The sequence below is a fragment of the Elaeis guineensis genome, chromosome 16 (assembly GCF_000442705.2).
Source record: "Elaeis guineensis isolate ETL-2024a chromosome 16, EG11, whole genome shotgun sequence".
Lineage (NCBI taxonomy): Eukaryota > Viridiplantae > Streptophyta > Magnoliopsida > Arecales > Arecaceae > Elaeis > Elaeis guineensis.
In genome coordinates this window covers 12,940,809-12,961,920 of record NC_026008.2, presented here as the reverse complement: position 1 = coordinate 12,961,920, position 21,112 = coordinate 12,940,809, and the positions used below count along the sequence as shown (strand labels likewise).

The window sequence follows — 21,112 nt, the reverse complement described above, 5'->3', positions numbered from 1 at the left end:
CATTGCTTGCTGTTACAGTTTACTATGATTATGAAATCTGTCAGATGGATGTGAAAACTATTTTTCTGAATTGATGTCTTGAGGAAGATATCTATATGGAGTAGTCTTTGGGTTTCACGTCTGATGATAGTGATCATCGAGTCTGCAAGCTGCAAAGGTCCACTATAGACTAAAGCAGGCTTCTCGAAGCTGGAATCTTCGTTTCGATGATGCGATCAAATCATTTGGTTTCATCAAAAATGAAGAGGACTTGTGTTTATAAAAGGATCAGTGGGAGTGCACTTGTCTTCCTCATACTGTATGTGGATGATATTCTCTTTATTGGAAATGATATTTCTATGCTGATCTCGGTCAAAACTTGGTTGTCTAAGGAATTCTTCATGAAAGATCCAGGAGAAGCATCATATATCCTTGGGATAAAGGTCTGTAGAGATAGATTTAGAAGGATGCTTAGCCTATCACAAAAGCTGTACATAGGGAAAGTATTGAAGCGATTTAGTATGGAAAACTCCAAAAAGGGTTTGCTACCTCTTAGATATGGTATTCGATTTTTCGAGATGATGTGTCCTACCACTTCTGAGGAGATCGAGCACATGAGTAGGATCCCTTATGCTTCGACGATAGGGAGCCTCATGCATGCCATGTTATGTACTCGATTCGATATTGTCCTTGCTGTAAGTGTCACAAGTAGGTGTCAGTCGAATCCAGGCGATCAGCACTGGATAGCTTTGAAGAACATCCTTAAGTACTTAAGAAGGATTAAGGATTTATTCTTGATCTTTGGAGGAGCACCTGAATTGCGAATTGAGGGTTATACAGATTCAGACTTCATATCAGATCCTGATGATAAAAAATCTACATCAGGATATGTGTTCATTTGTAATGGTAGTGCAGTCAACTGGAAGTGTTTCAAACAGAACATCATCGTAGATTCGACCATAGAAGCTGAGTATGTCGCTGCTTCGGATGCTACAAAAGAAAGCTTTTAGTTCAAAAAATTTATCGTGGAGCTTGGTGTAATGACATTAGATGTTATACCACTGTACTGTGATAATAATGGAGCCATAGCACTTGTTAAGGAGCTCCGATTTCATCAAAAATCAAAGCACACTGAACAGCGGTACTATATCATACGCGACTATCTCGAGAAGCAATATGTCGAGGTGCGAAGAGTAGATTCTATGCATAACATGACAGACCCACTGATAAAGTAGTTGAGCTAGCTCAAAATGAAAACTCATCTTGAGAAGATGGGACTTAGATAAATGATCAATTGGCTTTAGTCTAAGTGAAAGATTGTTGGATGTATGTCTTAAAAGTCAATTGTTGGCTGATATATTGTTCATTCTATAATACAAATTTATACTTAAACTATTGATTTAATAAATAAAAGATAATTTTTTTTTCATTCAAGTGTTATGTGTCCTTAAATCATCTTTGGACTTGATATTACGATACATATTCTCAACTGTTGAGAATTAGAGGCATATATAATTGATTCTTAAATTACTTCCGATCATAGGATAGTTATGGAGATGGTGATCGATCTAGATAGATTGATGCATGGTTTGCTTCTTTCGGAGTAGATGAGTCTCTAGTCTATAATGTAGAGACACTGAGCGACGAGAATAACTAGTATTGAGCGTGATCATATGAGAGATCACATGAATTTCTATCCGATTGTTAGTGATCATCTCGATGTTGTAGTTATGTGACTAGCCTTTGACCTACGGTATCACAGTTGCTCATAGTAAGACTACTGTAGTTTGACTACACATAAATATTAACTCAAGTATGAGTTTTTATAGTGGATGTTGGCTTCAGTTGGTTGAGCTGTGAGAGCAAGGTGTGCTTCTAGATGGGATCTATCGACTTTGATAGAGAGTAGTCTTATGAGATTTGAGAAGCTGAGACCATAATTTTATGACCATAGCAGTGTGATTGATGGAAAAGAATTTTTATTTGAAATTACTATTGGACTTGAGCTGATCAGATCTATTTTATGACTGATGATGAGATTTAATGATTTATCCATGATCTACCATCTAGTCAGAACTCATGCTAGAGGGACTGTATTACACATTAACTATACCTAGAGATTCTATTTCGATTCTGCTGGATTGTCACTACATATTGCTAGATGTCATTGGTAGATTGTGAGAGCTCAATAAGCTCGTTCTGGATTAATGATCCTTGTCAAGTTAGAATGGAATTGTTTTGATCTACTAAAAGAGATTTCAGTTATGTCTAAGATAGAGATCATGGTATGTTTTACTATTAGACAGAATTGAATTTATGGGGTCACACATTAAAGGGAGAAGACTTGGATTAGATAAAATTGGGCTTATGAAGTACCAATTTAGAGAAATCTTGTTGGATTCATATTAATCTTGCTAGCACCTGGGTCAATCCAATTCTTCTTATAGATTAGTTTGCTTATATGATAAGCTTTAGCCAATTTTTACACTTGATTTGAACCTAATTGAATTTGATTCAATGGCCTCCAATGGTTGGATGCTTAAGTTATGATTTGGATTAAATCAAGAAACTCTTACTTGATTTTATTCATTTTGATTTGATCAAGAATCCTTGAAGTGAATTTATGTAACCATGTGGACTGATTTGAGAGCATTTAAATGGGTCCCATATGATGGGACGCTTAGCATTGGGTGTGGGCGTGGGTCAAGGATGGGTGGCGCCCCTTTTACTTGGTCCAAGAGGTTTTAAGCTAGGACTTCTAATATGATTAGGAAGGATTCTAATTTGATTAGGATACCCTTATGTTGTCTATTTAAAAGATCCTAGTCCTAGCTCTCTTCATATGACACATCCCCTCATCCTTGCCACCACCCTTACTGTGCCTAACGCCTCGCCTCCTCTTCCTCTCTTTAGCCCATGCTCTCTCTCTAGGTGTCCTCTTTTTGGATCTTAGAGAGAAGTGGGCAGCAATCTATTGCTTGGTGTCAAGTGTTGGCACCTAGGTTGTTGGTTTTTTCTTCTTCCTCTCAAGTTTGTTGAAAGTTAGTTACAAATCACTTCTTGTTAGTAGTTCTTTTCGATTAGTTAAAGGATCAAGAAAGATTTTTGGCTTCTTCAAGAATCAAGAAAAAAAGAAAGGATCAAGAAAGATTCTTGGCTTCTTCAAGAATCAAAAAAGAAAGATAAAAAAAGGCTTCAAGGGTTGATCCCTATCCAGGCTTGGTTTAAGCCTATTCAGACCTTCGGTTCAAGCAAGTAGGATTCAAGAGAAAATAATTCAGGTCGGCCCTGTGGATATCTGTAGAGGCAGGACAATTGTGCTGTTGATTTAGAGCCTGCTCAATCTCTGATCTAGGGATTGAATTGGATTCAGTCCCTATTACAGGTTTGAAGCAAAGGAAAAGCGATTCAGGTATGTGAATTGATCACAGATTTTTTTTTTATTCATGCTAAAATCAGTTTATGTTAATTTCAACAGATGAACTAGATCCATAGATGCTTTCATATGATGAATACATGCTTAGATTAAAATTGTTTTAATCTGATTTTTCGCTGTATTTGGGATTTAAAAATTTTTTTGAAATCCACATATACTAGCATCTGTAGAAAATCCAACAATTATTGGATCCACAATAGTTGAGCATAACAACTCCCAACAGCAATGTATGCGGCTTCCACCATCGATAAGACTACTAAGTTTTGTTTCTTGCTAAATCATGAAACCAAATTTACTCCTAGAAATTGACATGTACCACTTATACTCTTTTTATCTAAGCAACAATCAGCAAAATTTGAATCACTATATCTAATTAGGTCTAATGAGGATTGTTTTGAATACCATAAACCTACATCTTGAGTGTTTATTAAATATTTAAAGATTTTTTTAACTGCAACTACATGAGATTTCTTAGGATTTGATTGATAACGTATATAAATGCATACGCTAAACATTATATCAGGTCTACTTGTAGTTAAATAGAGCAAAGATCCAATCACTCGATATAACTTGGGATTTATTGTTTTTTCTTTCGGATCTTGATCAAGCTTGCAACTCGTGCTCATAGGGGTGTCACTTTCTCTGACATTCTCCATCCCAAATTTTCTTAACATTTTCTTGATGTGTTTGCTTTGGTTGATTAAAAGCAATCTAATAGCTTCAAGTCTAGCTACGGATGCAAAAGATTCATCAAAATTAATTCTCTCTTCTTGATTGTATCCTTGTGCAATCAACCTAGCCTTGTTTCTGATTACATTGCCCTTCTCATCAAGTTTGATCCTAAAGATCCATTTAGTTCTAATTACTAAAAAATTTTTAGGTCTTTCAGCTAATTTTCAAACTTTGTTTCTTTCAAATTGGTTAAATTTTTCTTGCATTGCTAATATCCAATTAGAAACTTTTTCAGCTTCTATTATATTTTAAGGTTCTAAATGTGATATAAAAGCAAAGTGATTTATAGCTTCCTTAAGTGATGTTCTAGTTTTAACATCATGAAATTGATCATCTATTATTAATTTTTTCGGATGATTGTGATCATACCTCTATTCTTTTGATAAATTGAATGTACCTTGCTTATCTTGGGGTTGTGGCACATCTTCTTCAACATTTTGCTCCACATCTTTTTTTTTTTGAGGAGTGTCTTCAATAGTTGTCTTTCAATTTTTTTCAAGATTTTTTGCATTCACATCAAGCTCTTCTTTTCTTATTTTAAGAGAGTTAGTTTTATCAACAATGACATGCACCGATTCTTCTACAATCAATGTTCTTTTGTTAAATACTCTATATGCTTTACTACCAGATGAATAACCTAGAAAAATGCTTTTATCTGATTTTACATCAAATTTTCTTAGTTTATCTTTATCATTTATTAAAATGAAACAACTATACCCAAAAACTTTAAAATATGAAACATTATGTTTCTTTTCTTTATAGAGTTCATATAAAGTTTACTTTAAAATTGATCTAATTAATGCTCTATTTAGCACATAGCATGTGATGTTAATAGCTTCCATCTAAAAATATTTTGAAAGGTTGCTTTCACAAAACATGGTCTGTGTCATTTCAATTAATGTCCTATTTTTTTTTTCTACCATCCTGTTTTGTTGAGTTATCTTAGATGCAGAAAAATTATGATTAATTTCATTTTTAGAACAAAAATTTTCAAACCTATAATTTTCAAATTCGGTACCATGGTCACTTTTTATTTTCAAGACATTATGCTCTTTTTTACGAGTTATTTTGTTAAATAAATCAACAAACATATCAAAGGTTTCATCTTTCTGTTATTTTATTTTGGACGCCAATTAAGAAGGGGCCAAAAGGGGGCATTAAAACCAAAGAATGCCCAACCCTTGGATATGCAGGCGTGAGGCAGAAAGGGAGAGAGCGGGTGTGGAGAGCTCGAGAGGAATTCTTTCTTCTTCCTCCTTCTCTTAGAGGTGCATGCTGGTTTCTTGGAGAAAAAATATAAGAGGAGCTTCCTAAATCATTTTCATGGATATCTGTAGAGGCCGGATAGTTGTGCAGCTCTTTAAGGAATCCGAAGAGATATCCATGATCATCAAATCGTGGTGAATAATTATCTGCGTAAAGGTGAAGATGAGATCTTTATGTTTATGCTTTTTATATATTAATTTTATGCTTAGATCTTAAGGATATGATAGATCCGATCTCATGAGATGAGATTTAAAAGATGCATGCTAGATTAGTTTTCTTCCACTACATAAAAAAATTTTAAAGATCTAGCACGCATGCCCTACATTTTTCATACAGATGGATGCCTTGTTCTTTTCTCTCTTGGTCCAAGAGTTGGACACATTTCTTCTCCCTTCATCCTCCTCTAGATCTTTATCATTCTCTCAAGAAGAGACAAGAAAGATCAAAAATTATTTAGCATCGAAGGAACGATCTGTGCAAGAAAGTTAGTATCCCGATGAGATCGGGATCTCCTATTTGTAGAGGCCGGACGTATATGCGGCTACAAAGGAACCCGTGAAGACATTCACGGATCATTGGATCGTGGTAAAGATCTATCCGCGCAAAGATATAAGATCGGATCTTATTCTTCTATTTTATAATTTCATATCTCTCAATCTTATCTCTCATATGAAGGATCCTGTTTAGGTGTTTTGTAGATTAGATCTAATGCATGCTAATTAGATTAAAAGGAATTTTGATCTGGGTTTCTGCTGCGTTATAATTTTAAAATCTGCATGTTTGAAAATACCGGCTTTCCAACAGTGGTATCAGAGCCGCCTTCATATGTATAAGATTAGGATTATAAAGAAAAATGACAACATGCGGTAGTGCAAAGTGGGCAGTCTAGCATACAGTGCCAACAATCCAGGGAAGACTAAAAATAACAATGACCCATGTAGGAGGACCCATCAAGTTGATGACCTGTCTGAATTAACTTTTCAGAATGCATTAATAAGAATCAGAATAAGAGTAATAATGGGATTGTGCACTGGTATAATCTAGGTAGTAAAGAAAAACAAAAATGTCAGTGGAAACTTTGGAACATGAAGAAGATCAGATGTCTGAAAGTAGTGAAAATTGTCAGAATGAGTGCTTATTATCCGATATCTGCCATTGCATCTACCTAGGATGCAGATTATAAGGTCTGATTAACTTAATCTTTTGATAAAATGCTTTATCTTCTTCCTTTTTGTATTGTTTCTTGATCTGCATTCACCAGTGCATTGTCATCAAAATGCAGCCCCTGAAGACAATTGGAATATGTTATTGATCAAGGGACTCAGTGTTGGAAAAGGAGAAGTTTCGCCTGAGGAATTTTATGCTGTTATTAAGAAACGAATAGAACGGATCTTAATTCGCACAGTAAAATTCATAACCTTTACTTTTACTCTCTGACACTTTCAAATGCTTATATACTGTTCTACTATCTCAATCTTGTTTACAGGAAGGAGGTTCTTATCAGCAGCGTATCCTAGTTGAGTATCTTAAAGGCATCAAGTCGAGAAGCGAGGAAATTGTCCAAGCAGTTCAAGGGCCACAACAATAAAGTTTGGGGCATCTGATTAAATGCCTACCTACAGATGCAGTAAGTACAGATCTTGTCCAACTTTCAATTGCTAATTTCTTGATAAACCTGATTGGCCACAACAAAAAATGATCGTCTTAGTTCTGCTTATTTGTGAATTTCTAGTTATAAACCTTACATATTTAAAGGTAAATAAAGTTCAGTTTTTTTATGCCTCAAATACTATTTATTCTATTCACTAGTATTAACATACTAAACTTGGTTATGAAATCATTGTAACAACCTTTGGTATGAATTGTAGTACATTGACTACGGCTTTATATCGAAGTCCTTTTCTTCATAACCTTTTGTTGATTCATGGATGTTCATTTTAAGCTCCATCTGTAAGTTCAGACTCTTTGAAGTGGAAGAGTTTTGTAACTAATAACGCAACACCTGCAGGGTATGGCAGTAACAAGATGGGGAAACAAAGGAAAGGGAAAAAGGGCCCGTTCATTTTGATCATGCTTGAAACATCTCATTTAGGACCTTGGGTTAGAAAATAATTTTGTAACCACTTTTACTGTTAACTGTTACCAGAACTAACAGCAGCTATATCAACATATGATGTTTAATTATTTACAAAGCCAAATGTTCCATAGCTTAAATATTTAATTTTCAGCGTGGCTCATCTCCTCTGACAAATAGCTTCTGAGAAAGAGAAATTAACAAGGAAATATGCAAGTGAACATTATTTATGCCACCTATAGCTAGCTGTTTCATGAGAGGAAAGTCATCGTCAGTTTTTCTTGTCATGCGGCCATCATTTCTCTCTCTCTTTTTTTTTTTTTTTTTTTTTTTTTTTTGTGGATGAAAACACTCAGGGACTGTTTAGTAAAATCTGGCAGGATAAGACGGGGTATTGGGTTAAAAATTGTGAGGGAGTGGGCAGGGCTTTGCGGTTTGGAACTCCGTAGGATTAAAGAAAAAATTCAATTCTCTCGGATCTAATATTATTCCTATAATATCCAGTCCTACCGCACAAATCTCAAAATATAGAAACAAAATTAAAATTTGGGCCAGCATGTGCAATGCAGGTGCTGGAAATTAGCGTGGAAAGAGGAAACTCAAAATCCTTCCTATTGAAACTTATTTAAAGGCCCTAATCTCTTTGATTTTCCTCAACGAAAATCATTGCTCTTTTTTTCCCCCCTTTCTTTCTTCCTGATTGCTGGTGGTTTACCCATGCCGTAGCCATCGGAAATTTGATCAAAGCCAATCAAAAACTAGATAAATCTCCTTTATATCACCTTCTTAATCTTTTGTAAGTCTGAAGCATGAGTTTTGTCAAATTTTTCTATCAAAAATTCCTTGAAATTGTTGTTTTTTGAGTTTTCTATTTTCCCTTATTTGTTTTTGGTTATTGTCGTTGGTTGCCATCACTGGTCACCGGACCAAGGCCACTGGTTCCTACCTTGCCCTGCTTCTCTAGCTGTGAGCCTTGCCAATGGGAAGGAAGCCATCTTGGCTTCGGGAACAAGGGGGAGGAAGACCTTCTCTGTTCCGTGAAGAAGGGGAAGAGGATGCGTAGGTCCATTGTTCCCATAGGAAAAAAAAAGAAAAAAAAAGAAAGAAAAAAGAAAAAAAAAAGAGAGAATTTCTCCATCTTCTCTGTCTTCCTATTCTAAGTTGAATCTCTACTTTCTCTATCTAGAAAGCCAACTTTCTCTCTCTAATTTCTCCCTCTCTAAAATTTTCTGTCTCTAGATTGTTTTCTCTCTTAATGGAATTTTCTCTCTAGAAGTTATCTTTCTAAGATTAGTCCAATGAAGGACTTTCTTTTGATGATTTTGATCGAGTTTAGTGAAGGGTTCGATCTCAAGTGAAGTTTTGATTTGAAATTTTATTTTGATTTAGTTATAAATTAGAATTGATATAAGTATATAATTTTGAATAATAGGTTCTGAAGCATGCTTTCAGGATTTGATTGATTATGTCCATTCAATATTCTGAAGAGGTAAGTAATGAACTATCTTTTTGAGATGTTTCATAATTATTTTGAAAGCAAGTATTGATTTTTGAATTATGCATTATTTATGAAATTGTGTTTTGAATGGAAAGTAATTTCTAAAATAATATGATTATGAATATGTTCAGTGGAAAGTATGATATCTATATGTTATATTACAAAAGTATTTTGATACAGATCGAATTTATGCTCTAAATCTAACTATATTTCAATGGGTCCCATCAATAGAGATTATACATTGGTTTTTGACCATGTCAATGGAGTTATACATTGGTTTTCTATCCTGCCAATGGGAGTTGTGCATTAGTTTTCGACTCTGCCAATGGGGATAGTGCATTGATTTTCGACCCCACTAATCGGGATAAATGTTGGCTATAGTCAAGGTTATTGAGCTATGTGTGTTTTGACTCGAATCAAATTTATGATCATATATATATATATGAATATTTAAAAATATTTATGTTATTTAAGTAAGCATGAAATATGTCTTTGTGTTATTTATGGTATTATTTTTGAACATAATATCATATGATAATATATGGAATGTCTAGTTGAGATATTCATTATCTCTCTTTTTATTTTTCAGATTCAGATAATTAATTATGAGTGCGGGCATTAATTTTGAGAGAGCTTTTAGAGACGAGATTTAACATTGTCAACTTCGTTGAACTTAGATTTATTTTATGTTATTTTTAGTAGAATTTTATTAGATATAAGACATTTGATTTAGTTATTTGAGTTAAAGTTGAATAACAAGTATTTAAATTTTATCTACTGTGATGCATTGATGTCGTCATGAGATGCCTTGTATGTTTATGGGGAAGAGTTCTTCATAAATATGTGGCGGTTGTCATGATCGCTGATCTATATTTCAGATCGGAGGCATAACAATTAATATAATATTAGAGTAATTAATATGGTATCAGAGTATAAGTGGATAAATTATGATAAATAGAAACAGATATAGGATGAGTGTAGGTGGATAGACACTAGGGGCATTGGGATGTAGATTGATGATGATTGTAGTGTAAGTTATCTTCATGATTTTTGACAAAATCTTGTAATTATGAATGAAAGGATTATTTAGGAATAATGACTTAGAGGGTTTGATATATAATGGACAATCTATGGATCATATTATGATTTGTTGGATTTTGATCTAAAAAAATTATAAAAATATTGGTTATGAAATTTTATTGTGCATTGAGATTATTAATTTGATCATCAGTTGCTAAAGTAAATTACAAGCTTAAATTTGATATGAAAGAATACTGTGATGTTGCTCTCGATTTTAAAATTTATTATTTAGTAGCAAGATAAAGATTTGTTTATAAGATGTTTCATATTGGACTAAAAAGATCTTTCATGATATTTTATTGTAATATTCTTTGAGGTTTGCACTGGAATGTGGGTCATGTATGAAGCTTGCATGCAAAAGAAAATTTTATTTTGGGACATTGCTAATTGATCTATTGAAGAAATTGATTTTACCTTGAAGTTTGAGACTATTCATCTTGGTAGTCATTAATAATTTTAATTATTATCCTTGAGACCAAATAATAGATCTCATTTATGTTAGAGACTATATGGTGTACATGAAACTTTAATTCAAAGTTTGGGATTATAAATTGATCAAGGAATTTTCTATATTAGTGTTGAGGTTGCTAGTGAGATTCTTGATTGCTATTTTTGGATGATCAAGATTTAAAAAAAAAATCAGATTTTATTTATATCTATTTGAGATTTTGGGATAATTATGAAATTGCAATTCAAAATTTTTGGTTCATGAACTGATTTGGAGTTCTTTTATCTTTATTATTGAGATCCTTGACAAAATCTTGTATTGTATGGAGATTTGATTTTAAAAGACTTGCATAATTGTTGTGGAATGTATTTTGATAGATGTTTAAGATAAAAGAAACTTTAGAAAAGATGATTGAGTTGGTTCTACCTATATGTTTTGAATTAAGTCTCAACTTGATAGAGCATCAGAAGATTTTCTTATTGATCTTAGTTACATGCTTTTTTATTTGGAACTGTCAAATTGAATTGATACGAGAATTAAGATGTAATTTATATTGAATTATAGTAAACCTATACGATGATTTTGAGCATGATATTGGATTTAAAGACTGATTTAGATAAATGTGCTTGATGCATATTAGGGATAAGACTTGAAAGTTTCTTTCGACCTACCTAGAAGTTAAATTTTGAGATTTTCTTAATACAAAGTAATATTTTAATTGAAAATATTTTATTATGTTCAGAGAAATTTTGATGGTTAAATCAAAGTGCACAGTGAAAGCATGGTGATTTGGATTATTTTGAGCTTGTCAGCAATATATTGATTTTTTTTTATGGCTAAAAGTTTATGATAAATGACATGATTTGGTATTCCTTATAGGAGAAATTCATTGATAATGAAAAGGATAATATTTTTGATTTGGGACTATTTTGGATGTCGATATGTGATTTTCATAAGTAGATCTTCTATTGACGATACTAAAGAAATTTTTGGCATCTTAGGACTAGGATGAATGGACCATTGGTTCTTGATTTTGGAATTGAATTATTTAGTAATAGATTTCTTTTCTCATAGATTTGAAGTATATGTCTCTCTATCTGTTATAAAGAATTTAAGATTGTCTATCGATCCTAGATTTTATACTTGAATGTCTATCTATTGTGAGCATATTAAAGTTAGCTCATAATCTTGTGATAGATCGATTAAGACAAATATAGATGTATTTTGACGAAGAACTTAATGTCTTTATCTAGAATTAAGATATTGATTTTGAATATAAAGAATGAATGGTTCTGATTCAGATCTACTCTTAAGATATTGATCTTTCCTTTGTGCAATATTTTAGTGATGCATTTGCATCGATAATTAAGAATAACGAAAGGTTGAGGATGATATTAGAATTGTGAATCTCTATCTTTTGAAAGTATAGGTAAGAAAAATTTCGAGGACAAAATTTATTTTAAGGGGATAGAATGTAATACCCAGTCCTACAGCACAAATCTCAAAGTGTAGAAAAAAATTTAAAATTTGAGCGAGCACGTGCAACGCATGTGCTGGAAATTAGCGTGGAAAGGGGATTGTGTGCCTGAACTCCCGAAGGAGTTCTTCTCAGAAAAGCAATCCTAAAATCCTTAAGAAATTGAGAAGGAATTAAACTCAAAATCCTCTCCATTGAAATTGAGAAGGAATTAAACTCAAAATCCTCTCCATTGAAACCTATTTAAAGGCTCCAATCCCTCTGATTTTCCTCAATGAAAATCATCAAGATTCACTGCTTTTATTTTTTTCCCTTTCTTTCTTCTCGATTGTTGGTGGTTTACCCATGCTATAGCCATCAAAAATTTGATCAAAACCAATCAAAAACTAGGTAAATCTCCTCTATATCTCCTTCTTAATCTTTTGTAAGTCTTAAACATAAGTTTTGCCAAATTTTTCTATTGAAAATCCCTTGAAATTTTTGTTTTCTAAGTTTCCTATTTTTCCCTATTTGTTTTTGGTTTTTATTACCAGTTACTGTCACCGATCGTCGGATCGGGCCACCAGTCCTTGCCATGCCCTGCTCCTCAGGCTGCGAGCCTTATCGATGGGAAGGAAGCCATCTTGGCTTTGAGAACAAGGGGGAGGAAGACTTCCCCTATTCCGTGTAGAAGGGGAAGAGGATGTGCGGGTCCTTTGTTTTCGTGGAAAAAAAAAGAGAAAAAGAAAAAGTAAAAAAAAAATAGAGAGAGAATTTTTCCCTCTTCTCTCTCTCCTTGTTCTAAGTTGAATCCATACTTTCTCTATCTAGAAAGCCAATTTTCTCTCTAATTTCTCCTTCTACAAACTTTCTTTCTCTAAAATTCTCTTTCTAGATTGATTTTCTCTATTGATAGATTTTTTTTTAGAAGTTATCTTTCCAAGATTAGCCCAATGAAGGACTTTCTTTTAATGATTTTGATCGAACTTAGTGAAGGATTCGATTTTAAGTGAGATTTTGATTCGAGATTTTATTTTGATTTAGTTATAAATTAGAATTAATGTAAGTATATAATTTTGAATAATAGGTTTTGAAGGATGTTTTCAGGATTTGATTGATTCTGTCCGTTCAATATTTTGAAGAGGTAAGTAATGAACTATTTTCTCGAGATATTTCATAATTATTTTGAAAGTAAATACTGATATTTGAATTATGCATTATTTATGAAATTATGTTTTGAATGGAAAGTAATTTTTAAAATAATATGATTATGCGTATGTTCAGTGAAAGCATGATATCTATATATTATGTTACAAATGTGTTTTGATACGGATCGAAATTGTGCTCTCAACCTAACTATGTTTCAGTGGGCCTCGTCAATAGGGATTATATGTTGGTTTTCAACCTTGCCAATGGGGGTTATACGTTGATTTTGGACCCTGCCAATGGAGGTGGTGCATTGATTTTCGATCTTGCCAATAGGGATAGTGCATTGGTTTTTGACAAATGGGGGTAAAAGTTGGCTATAGTCAAAGGCTGTTGAGCTATGTGTATTTTGACTTGAATCGAATTTATGATCATATATATATATATATATATATATATATATATATATATGAATATTTAAAAATATTAATTTTATTTAAATAAGTATAAAATATGTCTTTATGTTATTTATGGCATTGTTTTTGAACATCATACTATATGATAATATTTGGAATGTCTCGTTGAGATATTTATTACTTACTAGGCTGTCTAGCTCATTACCTCTCTTTTTATTTTTCAGATTCAGATAATTAATTACGAGCTTGGATATTAATTTTGGGAGAGAGCTTTTAAAAGCGAGATTTAACATTGTCAATTTCTTTGAACTTTAATTTATTTTGTATTATTTTTAGTAAAACTTTATTAGATGTAAGATATTTAATTTAGTTATTTGAGTTAAAGTTGAACAATAAGTATTTAAATTTTATCTGCTGTGATGCATTGATATTGTCATGAAATGCTTTGAATGCTTATGGAGAAGAGTTCTTCGTAAGTGTACGGCAGTTGCCATGACCCGTGGTCCATATCTCGAGTCGGGGGCATGACAATTCCAAAAATTGCAGTAAGTGAAAATAGAAGTAATTTATGGCACGGTTGTTTGGCTAGGAGTAAAACAATTCCTATTCAACTTTTTCCTATTGTTGAAGTAGATATGCCCCACACCTAATGGGTAAAGTGTGATACAACTGATGGATGAGATTTGCCTCAATATAGCCTCGATTAGAACCAAGTATCCACATGAACATGCCACCCAACATGAGCCCTCCAGGTTAGATGAGGTGCAAAGACATTGTATATGAATTGTAATTAACTGCTTTGATCCTTGATCTAATATAACTCTTTATAATCATTTTTGATAATTAAGAAGGGAGAAAGTCTAATAAAAAATTGGGGTGATCATATAAATCAAACCTGAGCCTTTTATATCAAGGCACTAGCAACTTTACCAACTAAATTAGTTGGCATCCTCACAATTCTAGAAATTAAAGTCCAACAAAGATAATAACTATTTTATTTCATTTTTTCCTATTTTTGAAGCAAGCAAAGCATATCCTTAATTGATAAAATATAAAAAAGTAGATGAGATTTATTTCATATAACTAAGACAGTCGGATCTAGGCATCTATACGTTAACTTTTATCAAAATGGATTGAATTGAAAATAAAGTACTCTTATGATTGTCAATTAATCTGGGAAGCTTGAATTGAGCTTGTTTTGAATTAAGCTCAAATCAAGCTCAATTGAGATTATATTGAATTTAAATTCTAATGCTTTAATCCATTTCTGACGAAGTATGAACCAAATTCAATTCAAACTTGCTATATGGTCGAATAGATTTTAGCCTAGATTTGTGATTATTTGAATTAAATTCAATTCATATGCTTTAATTAGACCTTTTTTCTTTTCTTTTCTTACTTTGATTGCATAAATGGTTACTACAATCACTATTTAAGGTGCTCCTACAAACATGCTTAGTGGTCCAAGGACAAAAGGTTTAACACATTAAGAGCAATGTAATTGTCAGATCCCACTTTATACCAAATCTCGTAGCTTTACCAAGACCAGCTAAATCACCAGCCACCTTGTTAACTTCTAGTAGGTACGCTGAATTCTGCGCTCTTCAGTAACTTTGAAAAGTTACACACGTATACATACATACATACACACATACATACACACATATATATATATACATACATATATATACATACATATATATATATACACATATACATACATATATATACATATATACATATATATTGTTGTCCAAATATGGAGCCCAAGAAGGGGGATGAATGGTCTTTTTAAAATTTTGTGTTTAGTGCACTCAAGTAATGTGCTATACTTATTGAGTGGAGTGAATTGATTAGCTAAGAAAATGAAATCAACTGCAAATAATAAGAAAGCAAGGATAAAGCACAATGAATGAATAAAGAGATGCAAGCACAACAAACACAAAAGATTTATAGTAATTCGGTGCCAACCTTTCATCTACATCCACTCCTCAAGTCTCTACTTGAGAATTCAATCCACTAAAAGGATTACAAGATACAAAACATTAGATAACACCGACCCTTGCTATCCAAGCAAGAACACTTATTTTTCAGATATAAGTCCATCCACACACACTCCGATTTCAGATTCGGATCAACCTATCTGAGTTTTGGAATCCTTCAAAATTCAAAACTCAAAATACAATAGCAAGTGAATAGTGTATAGGAATTTCAGCACAACAGCCCCTTAAATAAGCACAATAAATGCAATAAAAATATAATACTTAAGGAGAAGAAGCATTTGCTGAACACCATCAAATGATTGGCATACTTGAATGCAGCTGGAGAGTGGTTGGTGAGCTGTTGAATGCTTCTTTCCTCTCTTTCTAGATTTTTCTTTTCTTTTCCCGAATGTGAGCTTGAATATATAAATCCTGATTGATTTTCCACCTCTAGAGGGCATTTATAGCCTCCATTTGGACTTGAGAGTGTCTTAGTGTCGGTTAAGAGCTGTTGGAGAGTGTTTAATGTGCATTAAATGCACTAAAAATGGGTTGAAAACTAGTCGTTACGAGGTTCGTCCAGAATGGGACGTCCCATGGATCGTCCCACTGCGACTGAGAAGGCCCATGGGTCGCCTCATTTGGCCAGTCTAAAAAACAGACTCTTTGTTTTGGTCTCAGGGTCTCAGGGGTCATCCCATGGATTGTCCCACTGCATGCCACAAGCCAAAAACAGTACGTACCGGCTACCCAATAAAAGAGGATGACCTAGTTGGGTCACTTCATTTTGTTCCAACTCAGTTTTTTATACATTTAAGATTTGAAACTTACCAGAACACTACCAAATATTCTTAAATGAATTTGAATCAAAGATATGCCGAAAGGGTTTTGATCAAAGAAGGAGAGCAAGAAGGAGAGGGTTTTGATCAAAGATATGCCGAGAGGATGTGTTTACCCTATATTTTGAGATAGAAATCAGAGATTTTTGGATGGATAAGGGGATGGATTTGGGAGATTGTGGTCGGTGGAGTGTTTGAAGAAGGATTCGGTATGAGACGAGAAGAGAAGGAAGAAGAATAGTAATTGCGTCGCCCCACTTAGGTTTTAAGTGAGAAAATTAAACAGGTCGGCCTATATAAAATCCGCTTATCCGATCAATTGGGACGCCCCATGGGTCATCCCATCCAGTAAAAAATCAGGCGATGAAAGAATAATTCAAAAATAAGAAAAAAATTAAAAGAAAAAAAATTAAAAATACTTGTATCGACTTGAGATGATCATGTAGAGTTTAGATAAATTTTGGTATGATTTTTGATAGAGAATTCAATGAAAAAAAATTGAGATCATATCTGAATAACACTAATAATTTTTTAATTGACTTGAAATAATCTCAAAAAAAAAATAGATGCCTTCCAAAATTAAGATGATGAAGTCAAGAGAATTTGGATAGATTTTGGGAGTGAAATTATGATTGGAGATCAAGCAGAAAGATCTAAGATGCCCAATTTTCTTCTAATTTCATAAAATTTATTTTTATTTGTGAAAATATCAGCTAATTGCTTTTCAGTATTTATATATTCAAGTGCTACATCATTATTTTGAACATATTCTCTTATAAAATGATGTCTAATATCAATATATTTTGACCTAGAGTGTTGGATTAGATTTTTGGTCAAATTAATGGCACTAGTATTATCATATTTTATGGGAATATTTTTAAGTTCAATTCCAAAATCTATGAGCTGTTGCTTAATCCACAAGATTTGAGCACAGCAATTTTTGATTGCAATGTACTCGACCTCGACCGTAGACAATGCCACCGAATTTTGCTTCTTGCTAAACCAAGAGATTAAGTTCACTTCTAGAAATTGGCAAGTTTCACTAGTACTTTTTTTATCTAACCTACATCTAGCAAAATCTGCATCTCAGTAACTTATTAAATCCATAGAAGATTGCTTAGAGAACCAAAGTCCTAGGTTTTGTGTTCTTTTTCTTGCTGTTCTTCCGTTTCTCCTCTGCATTCCGCTCGTTCTGTTTCTCCGCGAGCACCTTATTTCACCTACTATGCTACAAAAATATTTAGCATCCTAATTCAAGTATGAGTGGACCTTTGATTTTTGATTTTAGATTTAGAATATTTAGAGATAATTTTTTTTTTCTATTCTAGAATTAAATTTTATAATTCTCTAATTACTAGAAAGAATTTGAGATGGTTTATCGAATGATGATTTTGATCTTAGATTAGTATACTCAAATAATTATCTCCAGGGTATAATGAAATTTGAAGTTAGAACTCTTTTGATTATTATTATTTCTCTGACTAAATGAAAAAAGATTGAGGTTATCTATTGATATTGACGATTGTTCTACAAAAGATGGATTGGAGTTATTTATAATTTAATTTGATAATAAATTAATTAATTAAGAGTTGTTAATGTTTAGATAAAGAAAATTAATATACTTACTTAGAATAGAGACATTGATTTTGATTATAAGAAAAATATAGTTTTGATTTAGATCAATTTTTGAGTTATTGATTTTTATTATGGAATGACTTAATGATAAAATTTACTTCAAGAATTAGAATATTTAAGAGTTTGAGGGTTTGAGTAAGAAAATTTCGATGACGAAAAATAGTGATATTGATTCAATCAACAATGGTGATATTGATCTTTATGAAATAACTTAATGATGAAGTTGCATCGAGAAATAAAATATCAAAAGTTCGAGAATGAGATTGAAATGATAAATCTTCAACCTTTGAAAGTACGAATAAGAGAAAATATTTTTAAATTTTGATTGATTGGGATATCGTCAAATGATTCATAGAAGTATGTTTTCCTATCTTATGATAGGTTGAAATTAAGGGTGGTTAATATTTTAAAATAAATAAATAAATAAATGAATGATGATGAATGAAGTTCTTATGCAAAAATAGAGACATTGATTTTCTTCTACCTACAAGAGATAGATTTGATTTTAATTTGAGTCATGAGATATTGAACATTAATTTTTACAGAAAATGAGATAATAATTTTAAAATCTTGAAATATTGAAAATCTTTGAGATGTTGGTCTTGATGAATAAGAAAATGAATGGTTCCGTTTCAGATCGATATTAATGTATTGATTTTTTTTCTTTATGAAATGATTTAAGAATGAATTTATATCAAGAATAGAATATTGAAATATTTGAGGATGAGATTCAAGTAAGAAAATATGAAGACTCAAGCAAAAAAAAAAAAAATTTCGAGGACGAAATTTCTTTTAGAGGGGAAGAATGTGATAACCCAACCAGCCCAAACGAAAAAAAAAAAAAGAAAAAGAAAGAAGAAAAATAAAATAATAATAATATAATAATAATAAATAGGATTTTCTCTCCTCTCTCTTCCATGAAGAAAAAGAAAAAAAAAGAGAGAAAGAAAGAAAAGAAGAAAGAGAAAAATAAAATTAATTAATAAATAATGAGATAAATAATAAAATATGAGAAAGAGAGTTTCTCTCTCTTTCCTCTCTCTTCAGCCTGAACTAGTATTTTCTCTCTCTAGAATTGGACTTTCTCTCTCTACTTTCTCTCTCTAGAATTCTCTCTCCTAAGATTTTTAGAATTTTGAGAAGAATGATGATGAATTTAAATGATTCTCGTAATGAATTTTTGATCTGTGATCGTCGGACGATACACCGACATCCACTTTGATCAGATCAGGTATTTTTAGATTTTATTTCTCATGATCTTATTGAATTATCCACATGATAATTTTAGCATGATTTGATCTGATCGATCAGAATTTGTTGAATCATATTGTCTGAAGAATTTAAGATGAATTTTCTCTCTCTAAAATATTCTCTCTCTTGATTGATTCTCTCTCTAAAAAAAAAAGTTAGTGAATGAAGAAATTTCTTTTAATAAGTCTGATATGATTTTAATGAAGAACCCTGATCTATGATTGTCAGACAGCGTACTGGCACCCACCTTAATCAGACCATGAATCTTTAGATTTGATCATCCATGATTCCGATCTAGCCATGATTTGATTTGATCATGTTGATTTCACCAATTGAGATATTGGATCAATCGTAATGTTGGATTGTGTCACCTGATCAATTTGAATTGTACCTCATGAATTCTCTCTCCTCTGATTTTCTCTCTCCACTTGATGTTATGAAATCGATGAAGAAACCTCGGTCCTATCACTTCGAATCCGATTTGATCTGACAGTCAAACTTTGGATCATTTAGGTCCTAATTAGATTTTGATTAGATGAAATTAGATGACCGGACCCAATCTAAACTGTTGAAATATGGTGTTCGTATTCTTTCTAATTATTGAAATTGATTCTATATGGATTGTGGATGTTTGATTATGGGATATCGCGATATGATCTACGAATAGAATTTTTGGAAGAAAATTTATAGAATTATGTGGATTTATTAGAATGCGTTCGAGGTAAGTAATGTTTCACTTTTTCTAGATTTATCGATAAATTATAATGTATTCTTCTGACATGATTTGTGAAACGATGCATGAATTGGATGAATGGTATTTTGTTATGAAAATATCTTATTTGAAATGTTATAATGAAGCATGATTGAACATATTGATTTCATGATGCATTATATTGATTGATTTCGATACTACATGATTATATGTTTTATTATCGAAATTAGAATATGAAACATGATTTATGAAGAATTATGATATAAGAAACAATAAGAATTGACAATCTGACTATGTAAAGGACCCTGCCAATGGGAACATATACGTTGGCAATTGATTGTCCTGAGGGTTTATGTCGCCAGCGAGACCAGCGACATGTCACCAGAGAGACCAGCGATAAACCGCCAGAGAGACCAGCGGTTCCAAAGGACATGGCTACCAGATGATTTGCAGCCTACCGTAAGAAGATATGCGGTATTATGACCCTGCCATAGGAAAAATATGGTCATAGCTTATGGTTGACGAAAAAAAATTGAAGAACAAAAGAAATTGAAATTTGGAAAGAAACTTGAATTTTCGAAAAAGAAATGAATTTGGCATGAATTATGTTGCATAATTGAAATTGATTTCGAATTGATGAACTCTATATGCTTATTTTTCTATAAATGATTATTTACTTAAATGCCTGATAAAATCTGTTGAGAAGTGATCATTGCTTACTGGGCTGTCTAGCTCATTACCTCCTATTTTTATTGTTTTTACAGATGTTGAGGAATTAAGATGATACAAGATATGAATGGAAGAGTGATCAGAAGTAGAATCCCTATACTTTTATTTTAGGTTGAAAGTCTTATTGAATTTGATGTAAGGCCTATGAATCATTGTTGAATTTATTGAGACATTAAAAAAAAAATTTAGGTCATTATGTTTTGGATTTAAATTATTGACTAATTATTCCGCTGTTGTTTTAAGATAACATGATAAGATGCCTTGCATGCTTATGGGAAGAGTTTTCTATGAGTATGCGGCGGTTGCCATGACTCTCGATTCACAATCTCGGGTCGGAGGCGTGACAGAAGGAGAAGGCCAAATTGCAGTGGCTGAAAATTCAGCTGGCCTATGAGTAGCAGGCGGTTAAGGATGCAGAAGTGGAGTCTGAAGT

The 21,112-nt window shown here is 32.5% G+C and overlaps 1 protein-coding gene across 12 annotated transcripts in view; it reads left to right on the top strand.

Annotated features, from left to right (window-relative positions):
- The window catches only part of LOC105034911 (uncharacterized), a 167,883-nt gene extending 147,011 nt beyond the window's left edge, over nucleotides 1–20,872 (top strand). For 8 of the 12 annotated variants that reach the window (XM_073249771.1, XM_073249768.1, XM_073249767.1 and 5 more), the window contains 3 exons: nucleotides 6,696–6,817; nucleotides 6,900–7,040; nucleotides 7,422–7,640. In XM_073249771.1, coding sequence (XP_073105872.1) covers nucleotides 6,696–6,817; nucleotides 6,900–7,001 — 224 coding nt within the window. In that variant the 3' untranslated portion in view covers nucleotides 7,002–7,040; nucleotides 7,422–7,640. Of the gene's footprint in view, nucleotides 1–6,695; nucleotides 6,818–6,899; nucleotides 7,041–7,421; nucleotides 7,641–8,919; nucleotides 8,977–13,755; nucleotides 13,942–20,714 lie in introns of those variants that run through there. The other 4 variants (XR_012137381.1, XR_012137380.1, XM_073249766.1 and 1 more) reach the window with 4 other exon arrangements.
- Nucleotides 20,873–21,112: the final 240 nt, after the last annotated feature.